The sequence below is a fragment of the Balaenoptera physalus genome (assembly GCF_965194825.1).
Source record: "Balaenoptera physalus genome assembly, chromosome: 14".
Taxonomy (NCBI): Eukaryota; Metazoa; Chordata; class Mammalia; order Artiodactyla; family Balaenopteridae; genus Balaenoptera; species Balaenoptera physalus.
In genome coordinates this window covers 58,122,806-58,141,990 of record NC_138893.1, presented here as the reverse complement: position 1 = coordinate 58,141,990, position 19,185 = coordinate 58,122,806, and the positions used below count along the sequence as shown (strand labels likewise).

General features: G+C 35.5%; 1 protein-coding gene across 3 annotated transcripts in view; it reads left to right on the top strand.

Moving 5' to 3' along the window:
• Positions 1–18,412, top strand: part of HECTD2 (HECT domain E3 ubiquitin protein ligase 2) — a 79,697-nt gene extending 61,285 nt beyond the window's left edge. For all 3 annotated transcript variants that reach the window (XM_082423674.1, XM_082423672.1, XM_082423673.1), the window contains 6 exons: positions 1,970–2,044; positions 2,747–2,834; positions 2,922–3,028; positions 11,320–11,435; positions 12,004–12,147; positions 13,485–18,412. In XM_082423674.1, coding sequence (XP_082279800.1) covers positions 1,970–2,044; positions 2,747–2,834; positions 2,922–3,028; positions 11,320–11,435; positions 12,004–12,147; positions 13,485–13,605 — 651 coding nt within the window. In that variant the 3' untranslated portion in view covers positions 13,606–18,412. The remainder of the gene's footprint in view (positions 1–1,969; positions 2,045–2,746; positions 2,835–2,921; positions 3,029–11,319; positions 11,436–12,003; positions 12,148–13,484) is intronic.
• The last annotated feature ends 773 nt before the right edge of the window (positions 18,413–19,185 follow it).

Genomic DNA, 19,185 nt, shown 5'->3' with positions numbered 1-19,185 from the left:
TTAATAATAATGGATACTTTATGAATGACTATACCAATACGTTGTTTTATATTATGGAGCTGAAGGTGATGCTGAGTTAATTTCATATTCTTATATTGCCGCTTTAATAGTGAATCAAGATTGTGCATATACTATGAGATCAACTGTAGAAAAAACTGAGTCTCTATGCAGGCATGAATAAAGATTGAAAGGAAGCAAGAAAACTGCCATGTTAGGATAGTGGAATGTGGGGAATTTTTTTAAAAATTTAAAAATGGATTATTGATTTATTAATGGCATCTATTAAAAATTAACACCTAATTCCCATTTCATATATGGTAAAATATGTCTATAAAAAAGTTTTAAGTGCTTTTTTATTCAGTACTTTGTTTACCATTTGTATTTGTACACTATGTGTTTTAAGAAGAGTAAACAGGAAAGCAAAGGGAAACCTATAGTGATACATTTCTTAATTTAAACACAGTATCTGTGAATAAGGACAAAAAATACAGAAAGTAAGCAAAATATTCAATGATGGAGCCTTCAATAAATATAGTGTTAATAGGCCAGTGCTTTTCGATGACCATGTTAATGAAAACTCCATTGGCTCTATAGAGATGGATCCATGACTCAAAGCATCAGAACTGTCCAGCAGCAGCAACAAATCTTCCCCACACAGCCTTGTGAAAATTACCCTTGAGGGTTTTAGTTGAGAATGGAGGAGAGGCTAAGTGTAACCTTGAATCAGGAACTGCAATAGCTCTTTTCTTTTTGCTTAAGTCACTCTCAAATATGCTCTATTAAATAATACCAGGGTATTCAAACAGTGTGTAAAACCAGTAGTCTGTATCTTCACACACTCTTAATTTTACATTTACAAAATTATAAAGATGTTGAACTATATGGGTAATTAATATTTTAGAGATAACATATTACAGTTAAGAGTCTAAGTACAGATAAACAACAACAACAACAAATCAACAGAAATTGGGTTTTGAAAATACAAAGGCTGGGAATAAAAGGCGCTACAGTCCTGAATAAAGCAGATCTGAGTATATATAACTTTACTACCTAATTGACTTTGTATTTTATCATTAAAAATTTAATCTTTGAAAGATGGTAAATACTTTCCATTAGATTCATCTACTAGTCCTTTGAATTGTTTAAAAAACTGCAAATCTCCCAATTATAATTTTCAGCATCCATAATTTTATTAATAATTGAAACAAATGATGAAAATCATATCGGAACCTATGCCAGACTAGATTTGTTTTAAAATTTCTTATTTTAATGGAATGAAAATTTTAATATGTAAAGTGTGTAAGATCATTCTAACCATGCTGTTCCTTATCTTTTCTACTAATATTTAAAATAAATTAAAAACGTTTTTTTCGTAAAACCTGAAATTTTAAAAAATACTGGCTTAGTTTTTCTATTTTTCAATCTCTGTTCAGGGAAATCATGAGTTACAATGTAGGAAAATATTTCCTCCAGTGTTCTCAAGTTGTTCTTGGGAGAGGAAGGCACCGTAACTGAAATGTAAAAACCACTTAACATGTATGAACTGTGTATTTTCATGTTTAAAAGATGAATCCTAAAACATTAAGAGTTTTTTAAGAATATAAACTGAAAGTGAGAAATACTGCAAATTCATAAACAGTGACGTTACAGATAGCAGTGAATTATGATGGAAACTGTACTCTTAGCTCACTGAATAAGAATAGACCCCAGAATTATGCCTCTGTGGGTATAACTGGGTATTTTCCTTTATGTGACCTTTTCCAATAAATTTTTCTAAGCCTTTTACATGGTAGAAATCATTAACCAGCATTTTGTGCCCTGGAAAAAAATATATCAAATATTATCATTATTTCAGAGTCTGAGTTTATCTACTCTATCTCACATGTAACTGAACTGTAGTAGATCTGCTTAACTATTTTGGGTAGTACTATTTGATTTAAAAACACAGATAACAGATTTCTCATTATAGGAGTTGGCCCATGGATTAAGTGAACTCCTGTCATATGAAGGCAATGTTGAAGAAGATTTCTATTCAACATTTCAGGTATCCTTAAGGGCAAATAGCTTTCTGTTAACCAGGTATTTCATATGTGAAAAATACCCTTTGTTACCATACACCCATCATTAGAAAAGATGAACAAGGACTGATCAGTACATACCACCCCCTATCTTAAAGGATCTTAACCTGATAAAGTAGAGATAGAGAAGCAGACACATATAGGTGAGCAGTCAAGGAAAGTTCTTAAAGAACGTCAGCAAGGGTGAGCGTACTCTGCCACGCACCTGGCCTATGCCCTTGACTCAGTTACTTTCTCAGAGCTTTTCAGCTTCTAAAAACAAGCCTCTTCTGTCGCTTCAATGCAAGAAACTAGAAGCAGAAGCTAATCGATCAGACCAAAACTCTCTCATTTCCACTCCCCTGACAATAATCAGGAGGTGGAAGTTATAGTAATCCACATGACTCCAAAGACCTGAGTGCTTCCCTAAATGGCCGTGCAAATTTTGTTAATATCAGTAAAGTATTTAACTGTATTCAAGAGGGTTAAAGGCCCTACTCTTTTACCCTGAAATGCTTTCACGAGTCTATTCTTAATACAAATATCACAAAAGCCTAGCCATTCTGTAGTTTGTATATTTAGAAGAGGGGGGAAAATGTTTTCTTTTTAAATTTTACAAACCTGTTCACTGAAGTCTGTTAACATATCAGCCATACCAATAAATATGCTGTGTTGGAATCTCCCATCAGGTGTTTCAAGAAGAATTCGGCATAATTAAGTCCTATAATTTAAAGCCAGGTGGTGATAAAATTCCAGTTACCAATCAAAATAGGAAAGGTAAGTTAAAACACGATTTCTTAATTAAAGCGCATTAGTGTTTGCCATTTACTTTTACTATTTAACAGATATAAAATTGTTTTCCAGAATATGTACAGCTTTATATTGACTTTCTTCTCAACAAATCCATCTATAAGCAGTTTGCTGCATTTTATTATGGATTTCATAGTGTGTGTGCTTCAAATGCCCTAATGGTGAGTTTAAAACTTCATGCTTTCAGTTAGGTTTTGTAATACTATGATATTGACAAATAATTCCTTAAATATTTTAGTAGATAGGCTTTTAAAATTTAAAAAAAAAAAGCTTTCTCGTTTTTTTTTTTCTTGAGGAAAATAATAAAGATTTTTTTAACATCTTTATTGGAGTATAATTGCTTTCCAAAGGTGTGTTAGTTTTTGCTTTATAACAAAGTGAATCAGCTACACATATACATATATCCCCATATCTCCTCCCTCTTGCGTCTCCCTCCCACCTTCCCTATCCCACCCCTCTAGGTGGTCACAAAGCACCAAGCTGATCTCCCTGTGCTGTGCAGCTGCTTCCCACTAGCTAGCTATTTTACGTTTGGTAGTGTATATATGTCCACGCCACTCTCTCACTTTGTCCCAGTTTACCCTTCCCCCTCCCCACGTCCTCAAGTCCATTCTCTACGTCTGCGTCTTTATTCCTGCCCTGCCTCTAGGTTCTTCAGAACCTTTTTTATTTTTTTCTTAGATTCCGTATATATGTGTTAGCATACGGTATTTGTTTTTCCCTTTCTGACTTACTTCACTCTGTATGACAGTCTGTAGGTCCATCCACCTCACTACAAATAACTCAATTTCATTTCGTTTTATGACTGAGTAATATTCCATTGTATATATGAGCCACATCTTCTTTATCCATTCATCTGTCGATGGACACTTAGGTTGCTTCCATGTCCTGACTATTGTAAATAGAACACTGCAATGAACGTTGTGGTAAATGACTCTTTTTGAATTATGGTTTTCTCAGGGTATATGCTCAGTAGTGGGATTGCTGGGTTGTATGGTAGTTCTATTTTTAGTTTTTTAAGGAACCTCCATACTGTTCTCCATAGTGGCTGTATCAATTTATGTTCCCACCAACAGTGCAAGAGGGTTCCATTTTCTCCACACCCTCTCCAGCATTTATTGTTTGTAGATTTTTTGATGATGGCCATTCTGACTGGTGTGAGGTGATACTTCACTGTAGTTTTGATTTGCATTTCTCTAATGATTAGTGATGTTGAGCATCCTTTCATGTGTTTGTTGGCAATCTGTATATCTTCTTGGGAGAAATGTCTATTTAGGTCTCCTGCCCATTTTTGGACTGGGTTGTTTGTTTTTTTGATATTGAGCTGCATGAGCTGCTTGTATATTTTGGAGATTAATCCTTTGTCAGTTGCTTCATTTGCAAATATTTTCTCCCATTCTGAGGGTTGTCTTTTCATCTTGTTTATGGTTTCCTTTTCTGTGAAAAAGCTTTTAAGTTTCATTAGGTCCCATTTGTTTATTTTTGTTTTTATTTCCATTTCTGTAGGAGGTGGCTCAAAAAGGATCTTGCTGTGATTTATGTCATAGAGTGTTCTGTCTGTGTTTTCCTCTAAGAGTTTTATAGTGTCTGGCCTTACATTTAGCTCTTTAATCCATTTTGAGTTTATTTTTGTGTATGGTGTTAGGGAGTGTTCTAATTTCATCCTTTTACATGTAGCTGTCCAGTTTTCCCAGCACCACTTATTGAAGAGGCTGTCTTTTCTCCATGGTATAGTCTTGCCTCCTTTATCAAAGATAAGGTGACCATATGTGCGTGGGTGTATCTCTGGTCTTTCTATCCTGTTCCATTGATCTATGTTTCTGTTTTTGTGCCAGTGCCATACTGCCTTGATTACTGTAGCTTTGTAGTATAGTCTGAAGTCAGGGAGCCTGATTCCTCCAGCTCCGTTTTTCTTTCTCAAGATTGCTTTGGCTATTCGGGGTCTTTTGTGTTTCCATACAAATTGTGAAATTTTTTGTTCTAGTTCTGTGAAAAAATGCCATTGGTAGTTTGATAGGGATTCCACTGAATCTGTAGATTGCTTTGGGTAGTATAGTCATTTTCACAATGTTGATTCTTCCAATCCAAGAACAAGGTATATCTCTCCATCTGTTTGTATCATCTTTAATTTCTTTCATCAGTGTCTTATAGTTTTCTGCATACAGGTCTTTTGTCTCCTTAGGTAGATTTATTCCTAGGTATTTTATTCTTTTTGTTGCAATGGTAAATGGGAGTGTTTCCTTAATTTCTCTTGCAGATTTTTCATCATTAGTGTATAGGAATGCAAGAGACTTCTGTGCATTAATTTTGTATCCTGCTACTTTACCAAATTCATTGATTAGCTCTAGTAGTTTTCTGGTAGCATCTTTAGGATTCTCTATGTATAGTATCATGTCATCTGCAAACAGTGACAGTTTTACATCTTCTTTTCCAATTTGGATTCCTTTTATTTCTTCTTCCCTGATTGCTGTGGCTAAAACTTCCAAAACTATGTTGAATAATAGTGGTGAGAGTGGGCAACCTTGTCTTGTTCCTGATCTTAGTGGAAATGGTTTCAGTTTTTCACCATTGAGAACAATGTTGGCTGTGGGTTTGTCATATATGGCCTTTAGTATGTTGAGGTAAGTTCCCTCTATGCCTATTTTCTGGAGGGTTTTTATCATAAAGAGGTGTCAATTTAAATATGACAAAGGATCTGAATACACATTTTTCCAAGTAAAATACACAAATATTCAAGGGCATATGAAAAGATTCTGGATATCATTAGTCATCAAGGAGATGCAAATCAAAACCACAGTGAGATTCCACTTGACAACAATTAGGATGGCTAAAATCAAAAAGTGAGGCAATAAGTTTTATCGAGGATACACGGAGAAATTTGAACTCTCATATGGGGTGGAATGAAGATAAAATGGCAAAGCTGCTCTGGATAAAGGTCTGGAAGATCCTCAAATATTAAACCTAGAATTATCATATGACCCATCAATCCCACCTAGGTACATGCTCAAGAAAATGAAAACACATGTTTGATCAAAACTTATATATGAATTTTATAGTAATGTGACTCATAGTAAGCAAAAGGGAGAAACATCCAAATGTCCATTAACAGGTGAATAGATAAACAACATGTTTTATCCAATCAGTAGAATATTATTCTGACATAAAACAAAGGAAATATTCACGCATAGTTGTCTCTTGAAGAAATTATGCTGAGTGAATGAAGTCCTTCAAAAGGCCATGTATAATTCTTTTAATATGAAAGAGCAGAATATGGAAATAGAATGTAGAGTAGTGGTTTTCTAGGCTGGGGGACTGGAGGAGGAGGATAAGAAGATTACCAGTGATAGCTAAAGGGCAGAGGAGTTTCTTTTTGAAGTAACAAAAATCATCACAAATTGTGGTGATAATTGTGTGTATCTGCAAATATACTGAAACCATTAAAATGTACACTTAATGGATACCTTCTAAAGTATGTGCATTATATCTCCATAAAGCTGTTCAAATAAATCAATGCATGAAGTATTTTGCAATGCAAAAAAAAAAAAAAAACAGAGGTGTTGAATTTTGTTGAAAGCGTTTTCTGCATCTATTGAGATGATCATATGGTTTTTGTCCTTCAATTTGTTAATATGGTTTATCACATTGATTGATTTGCATATATTGAAGAATCCTTGTATTCCTGGAATAAACCCCACTTGATCATGGTGTATGATCCTATCAATGTGCTGTTGGATTCTGTTTGCTAGTATTTTGTTGAGGATTTTTGCATCTATGTTCATCAGTGATACTGGCCTGTAGTTTTCTTTTTTTGTGTCTGGTTTTGGTATCAGGGTGATGGTGGCCTTGTAGTATGAGTTTGGGAGTGTTCCTTCCTCTGCCATATTTTGGAAGAGTTTAAGAGGGATAGGTGTTAGCTCTTCTCTAAATGTTTGATAGAATTCGCCTGTGAAGCCATCTGGTCCTGGGCTTTTGTTTGTTGGAAGACTTTTAATCACAGTTTCAATTTCAGTGCTTGTGATTGGTCTGTTTATATTTTCTATTTCTTCCTGGTTCAGTCTCAGAAGGTTGTGCTTTTCTAAGAATTTGTCCATTTCTTCCAGGTTGTCCATTGTATTGGCATATAGTTGCTTGTAGTAATCTCTCATGATCCTTTTATTTCTGCAGTGTCAGTTGTTACTTCTCCTTTTTCATTTCTAATTCTATTGATTTGAGTCTTCTCCCTTTTTTTCTTGATGAGTCTGGCTAATGGTTTATCAATTTTGTTTATCTTCTCAAAGAACCAGCTTTTAGTTTTATTGATCTTTGCTATCATTTCCTTCATTTCTTTTTCATTTATTTCTGATCTGACCTTTATGATTTCTTTCCTTCTGCTAACTTTGGGGGGTTTTTTTTGTTCTTCTTTCTCTAATTGCTTTAGGTGTAAGGTTAGGCTGTTTATTTGAGATGTTTCTTGTTTCTTGACGTAGGATTGTATTGCTATAAACTTCCCTCTTAGAACTGCTTTTGCTGCATCCCATATGTTTTGGGTGATCGTGTTTTCATTGTCATTTGTTTCTAGGTATTTTTTTATTTCCTCTTTGATTTCTTCAGTGATCTCTTGGTTATTTAGTAGTGTATTGTTTAGCCTCCATGTGTTTGTATTTTTTACAGTTTTTTTCCTGTAATTGACACAGGTAGCATTGTGGTCCGAAAAGATACTTGATACGATTTCAATTTTCTTAAATTTACCAAAGCTTGATTTGTGACCCAAGATATGATCTATCCTGGAGAATGTTCCATGAGCACTTGAGAAGAAAGTGTATTCTGTTGTTTTTGGATGGAATGTCCTATAAATATCAATTAAGTCCATCTTATTTAATGTATCATTTAAAGCTTGTGTTTCCTTATTTATTTTCATTTTGGATGATCTGTCCATTGTGAAAGTGGGGTGTTAAAGTTCCCTACTATTATTGTGTTACTGTCGATTTCCCCTTTTATGGCTGTTAACATTTGCCTTATGTATTGAGGTGCTCCTATGTTGGGTGCATAAATATTTACAAGTGTTATATCTTCTTGGATTCATCCCTTGATCATTATGTAGTGTCCTTCTTTGTCTCTTGTAATAGTCTTTATTTTAATGTCTGTTTTGTCTGATATGAGAATTGCTACTCCAGCTTTCATTTGATCTCCATTTGCATGGAATATCTTTTTCCATCCCCCCACTTTCAGTCTGTATGTGTCCCTAGGTGTGGAGTAGGTCTCTTGTAGACAGCATATATATGGGTCTTGTTTTTGTATCCATTCAGCCAGTCTGTGTCTTTTGGTTGGAGCATTTAATCCATTTACATTTAAGGTAATTATTGATATGTCTGTTCCTATTCCCATTTTCTTAATTGTTTTGGGTTTGTTATTGTAGGTCTTTTCCTTCTCTTGTGTTTCCTGCCTAGAGAAGTTCCTTTAGCATTTGTTGCAAAGCTGGTTTGGTGGTGCTGAATTCTCTTAGCTTTTGCTTGTCTGTAAAGGTTTTAATTTCTCTGTCGAATCTGAATGAGATCCTTGCTGGGTAGAGTAATCTTGGTTGTAGGATTTTCCCTTTCATCACTTTAAATATATCCTGCCCCTCCCTTCTGGCTTGCAGAGTTTCTGCTGAAAGATCAGCTGTTAACCTTATGGGGATTCCCTTGTATGTTATTTGTTGCTTTTCCCTTGCTGCTTTTAATATTTTTTCTTTGTATTTAATTTTTGTTAGTTTGATTAATATGTGTCTTGGCATGTTTCTCCTTGGATTTATCCTGTATGGGACTTTTTACACTTCCTGGATTTGATTGACTATTTCCTTTCCCATGTTAGGGAAGTTTTCAGCTATAATCTCTTCAAATAGTTTCTCAGACCCTTTCTTTTTCTCTTCTTCTTCTGGGGCCCCTATAATTCAAATGTTGGTGCGTTTAATGTTGTCCCAGAGGTCTCTGAGACTGTCCTCAATTCTTTTCATTCTTTTTTCTTTATTCTGCTCTGTGGTAGTTATTTCCATTCTTTTATCTTCCAGGTCACTTATCCATTCTTCTGCCTCAGTTATTCTCCTGTTGCTTCCTTCTAGAGAATTTGTAATTTCAGTTATTGTGTTGTTCATCGTTGTTTGTTTGCTCTTTAGTTCTTCTAGGTCCTTGTTAAACATTTCTTGTATTTTCTCCATTCTGTTTCCAAGATTTTGCATCATCTTTACTGTCATTACTCTGAATTCTTTTTCAGGTAGACTGCCTATTTTCTCTTCATTTAAACCCTCTTCTCGTGGGTTTTTATCTTTCTCCTTCATCTGCTGTGTATTTCTCTGTCTTCTCATTTTGCTTAACTTCCTGTGTTTGGCGTCTCCTTTTCACAGGCTGCATGTTCATAGTTCCCATTGTTTTTGGTGTCTGCCCCCAGTGGCTGAGGTTGGTTCAGTGGGTTGTGTAGGCTTCCTGGTGGAGGGAACTGGTGCCTGTGTTCTGGTGGGTGAGACTGGATCTTGTCTTTCTGGTGGGCAGGGCCAAGTCCGGTGGTGTGTTTTGGGGTGTCTGTGACTTTATTATGATTTTAGGCAGCCTCTCTGCTAATGGGTGGGGTTGTGTTCCTGTCTTGCTAGTTGTTTGGCATAGGGTGTCCAGCACTGTAGCTTGCTGGTCGTTGAGTGGAGCTGGGTCTTAGCGTTGAGATGGAGATCTCTGGGAGAGCTTTCACCATTTGATATTACGTGGAGCTGGGAGGTCTCTGGTGGACCAGTGTCCTGAACTCGGCTCTCCCACCTCAGAGACTCAGGCCTGATAACCCGGCCGGAGCACCAAGACCCTGTCAGCCGCATGGTTAAAAAGAGTTCCACAGATATGGCTTGAAGTCTATAGACAAATCATCGATCATCAACTTGTATTGTCCTCTTCCCTCACAGCCTGGATACAAACCTCCAAGCTCATGTAGATTGATGGCAGAATTCAGTCCCTTGTGGTTGTGGACTAAAGTTCCCATTTCCTTGAAGACTTGGATGGGGTGACTCCCAGCTCTCTCCGATTCTCTCACATGCTCCCCTCCATTTCAAAGCCAGCAGCAACATGTACTTGGAAACTCTCTGGCTTCCTCTTTGGCTACCAGCCTGTGAAGACTCTTTTCTTCTTTTCTTTTCCTTTGTGCTTAGTCTTGTTTCACTTGGGTGCCGCGTGGGGAAGACTCGCACCAGGCACTTCACAGCAGGGTCCCTAGTCAGTTTTCTAGTTTTTAAAGGCAGAGCTAGAAATAAAAATAGTTCTCTCATTTCAGCCTTAATTTTCTAAAGGGAAAAAAGACCAGTCAACTCCATTCCCTCCCCACCCAACTCCACCTTACACTATGTCTTATACTATGTCTTTTAAGGCTTTAAAAAATTTCCCCAAGCAGAGTGGATGAAGAGATCCCAAGGGCTGCAGGTCTTTAATACTGTGGGGCAAAGCACAGAAAATATTCAACAGTAAGCTCCAGGGCAAAAGCCAGAACTTCTTACTGTTTAAGGAACAGGTTTATAACTGCTTCCTGCCTCTTCAGGGGTCCCCCCAGCAACTCTTGAGTTGCCTTTTACCTGCAGGATGTAGTTTGTCAACAGAGTCATGGTGGACTCCAGTTGGTTTGACTTTTTCTTAGCCGTGTGAGTATGGGTCAGTTGCTGTTGAGAACACTATGTCGGAAATGTCATAAGATAAAAGCGTAGTTTTCTCTTCACCACTGCTCCCCTGGGCACACTCCATCAAGCCATTTGTACCTCCATGCAGTTTTATAAGGGGGGTTGGGAGCAAGGTCTTCAATGTGAATTATTTTGCACAGGAGAGAGCTTGTTTTAGAGTGATCTTTGTCACATGTTTATTGAAAGTACCTTTGAAAATGGAGCACCTGTTTATTTCTAATTGAGTTTTGTCTGTGACGCCCTAGTAGTTATGGGGGTGGAGGGAGGGAAAATAAATAAATAGCATAGCAGGTCTCTGTTTTTAAATTGTAATCTCTTTAGGTGGGAGACAACCTATGTAAGTGTAAGAAACAAGTGAACAACACAACACAGACTAACCTATTACTCAAACTCTACAGTGTACACAGGAGGCTTTATGGATGTTGGAACCAGGCATGTCAATAGATGCTGGAGTATTGATAGCTGAAAGAGTTTCAGGCTGGGTTTCAGGGAAGAGTTGTAGTTTGGATTTATGCTTAGTCATCTGCTTGTTTTTCTGGCAAACTGCTAATTGCTATTATTTGCAAAAGGGGGAACCTAACAGTTTGACAAGATTTATAAACTTTCAGAAGCAAAAATACCTTACCTTAGTAGGAAAAATATAAATGGAGATTTTTCTTTAACAAAAATGGTTTGATTTACTATAAGAACGTCATGATTTTTGTTATTTGATTCAGTGAAAATAGTTACAATTTCACTTTTTTTAATCATCACTTTTTCTTATCATTTTTGATAAATAATTATTGGCAGCTGCTTCGTCCAGAAGAGGTTGAAATTCTGGTCTGTGGAAGTCCTGAACTGGATATGCACGCCCTGCAGAGAAGTACTCAGTATGAGGGCTATGCGAAAACCGACTTGACTATACGGTGAGTTTTTTTTACTTCTGAGAGTGAAGGTGCTGAAGAGGGAATGAAAGAGAATGTGGTTCGTTTATTTGCATAACTTACAATCTTTGAATCAAGTTAAGTCAGCTGAAATACTGTACAGCCCACACTGCTTTATTTTATCTCTTGAAAATAATGTGAGAATATTAAATATGAAATCACTTAGCAGTCCCCTTAGGAGAAAGTAATATAAGTAAGTTTCTACAAAAGTATAGAGATTTGACTTTTTTTTTAAAAATTACTTTGGTTCTAGAATTGCGGGGATGCCACGCTTTATAAATAGCCTTTTAATAGCACTGTGTTGAAAAATAAGGAAAATTATATAGGAGAAAAATGGCTTTTGTACTCTCTACTGTTGGACTATTTTTATAATGATGTTAGTCAAAAATCTAATTTATATTAGAAGCCTGTCATTCCTCAATTTCACATTAAGGGTATTATGTACCTTTAAGGGAAGTTGTTTCTCTAGAGCTTACTTTATATTACTGTATTCTGATCTGCAGGACTTTTGTCAAGACATTTTATATAAATATCCTTTGGTGTTCTCTAGATACTTTTGGGATGTTGTGCTTGGATTTCCTCTTGATCTTCAAAAGAAGTTGCTACATTTTACCACAGGAAGTGACAGAGTACCTGTAGGAGGAATGGCTGATTTGAACTTTAAAATCTCAAAGAATGAAACTTCTACTAACTGGTAAATTTCCAAATTGTAATTTTTTTTAATCTGTAGGTTTTGCTAATAATAATATGTTTGGAATTAGAGGATTCTTTGATTCTGAAGTTGTTTTCATAGAAAAATCTTGGGAGTAAGCATGGCTTTGAAATAAGAGAGACTATGGCTTAAGGTTCTGTGTGAATTTTGAGAACTACCAATACAAACTGATAATAATTCCTGTGCATCAGCTTTTTACTTTGCTAAGTCAACTGCTTTGTAGTTGCTTCCAGAATCTAGCTTGCTTTTCATAGTAGATAGTCTAACCTTAATTTTTACTTAAAGGTGTTTTTTATTTAAAATACTAAGGTGAGTTTTTTGGCTATTATAATTAGTTCTTGTACTGGAATACCTCTAGTGCTAGTCTTTTTTTCTTTATCTAGTGCTCTTTGCATATGAAAGTGATGCCGATGTGACTTTAAATTATTTTCTATAGTGTTGATGGGTTAATGCTAATCTACTTACTTCTTTTCCCAATCTCCTTGTAATTTCTAAAGCTAATTTGAGTAGACACTACTTTGATTATAATCATTTTTTCCTCCTGCCCCATATATTCCCTGAGCTTTGTCAGTTCTTCCTTTGCTAAATTAGAACTGAAATCTGTCCTTTCCTTTCTCACTGCCACCACCGACAGCTGTTCCGATGCTGTGGAGTTCCTAAGGACTGAGGGAAAGGGTCTAAGAAATCTGTAGGAATTTTGAATAAAGATAACTGTGTCATCGGGTAGAAGGTTCGGAGAGCTGAACAAAAAGATTCAGAGGATGAATGTTGCTTGTACCTTGAGGGCAGCAACAGGAGAAGCATGGGTATCAAGTGTCCCAGAAATGTTCTTTTTATTATTTTTTGACAGTCAGGACTAAAAAAGTAGTAACAGTTATATTATCTACTGTTCTGCTGGGTGTTTTATGTAGATAGCTCTTTTCATCTTCCCACCCATTCAAATAGTTTGCCTTATGATGGTGATGAGGCAACTGAGATTTGGAGACATGAAGCCGCTTGAACAAGGTCTCACAGCCAGAAAGTGCAGGAGATGGTATTCAAATTCAGATTTGTCTGACTCCAAAAATAATGCCTCTAGAATATAAGTTTTGTGAGAGCAGGGACATTGTCTTGTTGGTAAACCCAGCCCCAGTGTCTAGAATGGTGCCTAATACATAGCAGGTACTCCAAAATATTTGTTCAGTAAAGGAGTGGATGAGTCATCGCATTGTAATCGAATAGATTTGAATGTGTGTATCCAGGTACTTTGAAAGTTGCTTACCAGTCATTCTGTGTTTGTTTTAGGACTTGGTATCTTTAAAAAATTTTTTTTTCTCTAGGTTGCCTGTGGCCCACACCTGCTTCAATCAACTTTGCCTTCCTCCCTACAAGAGCAAAAAGGACCTGAAACAGAAATTGATTATTGGAATTTCAAATTCAGAAGGTTTTGGACTTGAGTAACCTAGAAGACTTGAAATATATTTTATATGTAGCATTCACTTCCCTCTTATTGTGCCTTTAACCTTTTCATGTTTCTGTCTCAAAACACCTTGACAAAGCTCACCAACTTTAAAATACCGATTTTTTTAAAATCAAATATGAAGTATGTTCAGTAGAGGCATGGTTTTCTAAAAACCCAACACTGCTTGAGTGGGAAAAAGACCAGACGGCAGAGACAGGTGTGGGTCCAGTTCCTCTTTTTTATAGCACTTTATCATTCTCCATAAGTAGTTTGTCACAGGTGTTCCACTGGGAAAGCATCGTGCAGTAAAGAATGCACAGATGACAGAGTGGAGACCAGTGGCAGCTTGTGTGCTGCTAGCACACAGTAGCAACACAGATAGCTACATTATCATTAATGTAAGGCATGTAGCCATATTTTCATATAGCGGTTAAACAACAGTATAATTGCAAATGCAATTTACAGGGTTTTTTGATATACTGGCTTTGGTCCTCTAAGATTCTTTTCAACCGTCGCTGAAAAGCATGTAAATAACTACATAATAGCCTGAGAATAATGGGATTTTGATAGTGCCATTTATTGCTAAAGATTTATTTTTACAAAGTAAATTCAGGATTTTAGATGTGTATACAGCTTTTACAAATCAATAAAGATGATTGTACAAGAGTGTAACTATTTTCAGACTAATTGGATTCAAGGTTATATTCTTTTACATATTGTTAGTCTGCATGCATATGCGCAGTAAGCTAGTTACTTTGAGTACTCTGTAATATTTGTATAATCATTTCTTCTTAAGGGTCAGAATATTATATAGAAAGGAAATAGAACTGACTAATCACTGATAAATTAAGTCAATTACAAGCACAAAAAAAAGAGAACTGTTTTTATATATACTTTGATTGATGTACAAGACTTATTTCTAATATTTTTTGATCACCAGTTGTACTGAAACACTAATTTTTGGGAAAAAGTAGGGTAAGATATTTGACAAAAGTGAATACAAGAATAACATTTGTGTCAAAATGACGTAGCTTGGTGTAAAAATAAAGTTCAACATTTTGGCTGAAATGTTTGTTTTCCACTGGATTCTGAATATAGCAAATTCAAAAGTACCCTTTTTGGAGTTTCTTAATAAAGTAGCATGTAAAAAGAAACTGCATTTTTTAAGTCAGACAGTAAATGGTTTTCTTTTTAATTTACAGCAAATGAAGCAGTTTTATTAGCACATTATAGATATTTCCAAATCAAGAATTCTCTATTATACTTTGATAGCTTTCCTTCAGAAAACTCTGAATATATATTTGCAATAATAATGAAGCCAGCACTTTGTACCAGCACATGGTTCACATGCAAATAATACTTTCCCAAAATTTTTTCTGAGTTACACTACTATCTTATTACTCTGCTTCCTACACCCCACCAGCAGAATTCTTTTAGGGTGGAGGAACTAATCAGCTTGTTCTGCATTTCTGAAGTCAACTTGTGAATCTTAGAGGAAAAGGAGTTAGTTAGTTTACTATTCTCTTGAGACAGAAGTGATTCCGCTTTTCCACTTGGACATACTATTTAAGGGATTTTTCTTCGTACAATTTTTGGAACACCTAAGAGATTTAAAGCCATGTTGGTTTTGTTTTGTTTGCTCTGTTTTTAATCCATATGCAAATAAAACTGCTTCTCCCTTACACTGCTTGAACTAGAAAGTAAGATGTTTAACATAGGTTACTACTAACTAATAAGCACAAAAGAATCATGTGTAAGAAACCAGATTTAAGTGTTTTAAATAAGATGTAAACAAAGTTTTTATTTGGTAGAGACGGAAAAATTGTGTTGGTTTGGTCTGCATGTTTAATGATGTGCTTGTATATCAATAGCTATGTCATTTTTAAATAAGAAGTACACAAGCAAGCCAAATTTTTAAATGACAGAGTCCATAAATAACTGGAAAATTTTTGTTGTCTGTTGTTGAAATTTATAATCATTTATCACTAAATTGCACATTGCCTTTATTTATTTATGCTCTGGTTTTGGTTTACAGTGTAATTAATACCTCATTTTTTAAAAGAACCACTACTGTTACATTTCGTTAATTTAAACAGCTAGAAAATTCACGTAGTTGCTTTTTTTTATATATAATCTGTTAATGAATTCTTGATTTTTGTATCTGCCCCAGTAAATTAAAGCGTTGCACAGTATTTATCAGTATTTACAAAATGTCCTGTCCTTTCTTAATCTTTCCTTAATTAATCATATTTTTGTCTGTATGATTAGAAGTTTTAACAGTCCCTCTTTTTTGTACAAATGTGTATTGTATTACGTTGTTAATTTCTGGATAAATTTTTTTCAAATATTAAAGTTATATAATCAGCCAGGCTTCAGTTCATTTTTTGAACATTAGGCAATGAATTAAAACCACAAGTTTAAATATAAATGTAAACTACTCTCTTTGTTACACTGTCTCTTAAACTGGTGCTTAGGAAAATTGCTAATACATACACCTGCAAAAGATATGTGTTGTTGACACCAAATATAACTAACTTCTAGCATTATTTTTCAGTACAAAACAATGTATAGCCAATGGCTGGATGATCACACAGATATTCCACCAAATGAACGTTATACCACCATCAAGGCCACCTAGAAATGAACTAAGTATGACATTTCATTGGCCATCGATAGACAACTTCAGATCTGAAGTATTCCCCTCCAAAACCATTAATTTGGCCCTTTTCCCCCACATTTTCTATGTTAATGGAAGAAAAGAGGAGATTATGAGAAAGTAGGAGAGAATGTCATGGGTGATGGATGGAAGAAGATAGGTAGCTGGCTGGAAGACTAAGGTGAGTTTTCACAGGGGAGGGTACAAGATCAATTCACCCAGACCACACACAGCCTTGAGTCCAGTGAGTGGTTAAGAACTGTGCTTTGGAGCCAGACTACCTGGGTTTGAGTTTACTGTTCAATAGTTGTGTTTCCTTGGGCAGGTTACTTAATCTGCCCGTGCCTCAATTATCAAGTGAAAATAATTTATAAAATGGAAATAATAAACCTATCTGTCTCGCTGATAGGGTTCTAGGGAAGAATAAATGAATTAAGATGTGTAAAGCACTTACACAGTGCCTGGCATATAGTAAACCATATAATGTGACGCCAGAGGAACCGTGGTGCCAATGGGATTACATCTTACAACCACTGCTTCTGAAGCCTTCTGGAGTTTTTTTGACTCTCAGACATCAGGTGCAACCACAGATTAAAGAACACAAAGTGTTTCTGAGGCATTAAAATTGTGTTAGGAGAATATTCTTATTCTAGAAACAATGCTTTAGGATTTATCCTTATAGATGTCTCAGTCGGCAAGGGCTTTTAATACTGTTTTTCAGATGTGTAACAAGATGTCATTTTAAAATTCAAAAATAAATGAGCAGTTTATTTTATTTTTTTTTAGCATCTTTGAGTGTAATTGCTTTACAATGTTGTGTTAGTTTTGAGCAGTTTATTTTTAATGAAACATTTCAAATATAGAGAAAAATGTCAGAGATTAACATAATAAAACACCACGTCCCCACACTCAGATCTAACAAATGTTAACCTTCTGCCAGATTGTTTTTAAAAAATTAAAAATTACAGATGGAGTGGAAGCCCCTTTTTGTGCTCCTCTCCAAACCCAATATACTCACTCTTTTCCCCATTAAACTGCACTTGGTGTGAATCCTTCCCACACTGTCTGCCATTTGTACTATACGTGTGTCTTTCCCTAAACACAGTTGACCCTTGAACAATGCACGGGTTGGGGTCACGACCATCGCACAGTCAAAAATCCAAAATCTGCATATAACTTACGTGGTTCCTCTGTATCCACAATTTGCCATCCTCAGATTCAACCAACTGCAGGTCCTGTAGTGCTGTAGTATTTACTGCTGAAAAAAAATCCATGTATAAGTGGACCCTCACAGTTCAAACCCATGTTATTCAAGGGTCAACTATGTAGTATTGTTATAGTTGCATATACCAAATATCATACTCTCCCTATCTTCACACAATTTTTTACACTCAGTCTTGCCTTTTCTAGATTTATCCCTGATTATACATTAATTCACCCATTTTAATGCAGAATAGAATCCTGTTAAATGAATATACCACAGTTTGTTGATCCGTCCTCCTAAGAACTAACGTTTCCATGTTTTCTCCAGTGTGGCCCAGGCTGTGGTGAGCACCTTGCCTATACCAAGTATGCATGCACAGTCCCCCAAGGTTGCAGCCCAGGTGTGGGGTGGCTGGATCCCAGGCTGCGTATCTTCAGCTCTACCAGGTATCGTCCAGCTGCTCTCCAGAGTAGTGCTTCCAGCATGAATTTCCACATTATAGGAGTTGTAATTCTCCACGTTCTCCCAACACCAGGTTTTAGCAGATTTTTTTTTTTGGCTAATCTGACCAATGTGTTTTAATTTGTCTTTCCAAAATTGATAATGATGTTGCACCTTTTTGTATGTTTACAGGCCATTCAGATGTCTTCTGTGAATGGCCAGTTCAATATTTTTTGCCTAACTTCTATTCTTTTCCTCATTGCTTTTCAGGCGTTATTTCTTTATTCTGGACGTTGATCCTTTGTTAACGGTTATGAGCTACATTGCTTCAGTTTGAATCCCAGATCTGTCAACGACTATGTGATTTTGGACAAATTACTTAACATCTCTTGACCTCAGTTTACCTGTCTGTAAAATAAAGAAAATAATAATACATAGCTCACAGAATTGTTAAATAAGCCTAAGTACAACAGAAGTATATATGTGTGTATATATGTATATATCTTTTATATATGTATATGTATATGTATGTATCTTTTATATGTGTGTATATATGTATATGTATATATCTTTTATATAAATATAAGTGATGTGTGCATATATATGAATTAGATATATAGATATATGCTTATACATAAAACATATATATACTTATATGACATATTTAACATATAAATGTATATAAATAAATAAGTGCTTATATCATGCCTAACCTATAATAAGCATTATGCGTTTGGTATTATTACTATTACCTTATTATTATAGCTCATGCATTGCAGAGATCTAGTTGTGGCCAGACTTTTATCTTTTATAATATGAACTTTTAATACACTCCATAAAATATTATTCTATGTATTAATAGTTTGTTTAGATTTAACCACGTATTTATAGTTTCTTTGCACACCATTCCCTCTTCTGTTGTTCTTCACAGCCACCTCTGGGATCAATTTTCATCCTCCTAAATTACATCTATTAGAAGCTGTTTTAATGACAGTTTGTTGGTAGTAGATTCTTTTTCCATTTGTCTGAAAATGACTTTATTTCACCTTTATGCATGAAAGATAGATTCATCAAGCGTGCATTTCTATTGTGGTACTTATTGTTCTCTTAGGACTTTTAATGTATAATCCACTGTCTTTGAGTTTCATTGTTGATAGGAAGTTAGCTGTCAGTATAATTGTCATTCCTTGGTAGATAATCTCTTTTACTCTGGCTACCTTTAAGATATTTTTTTTCTCCTGAAACTGCAAAACATCAAAGACAATGTGTATATTGTGT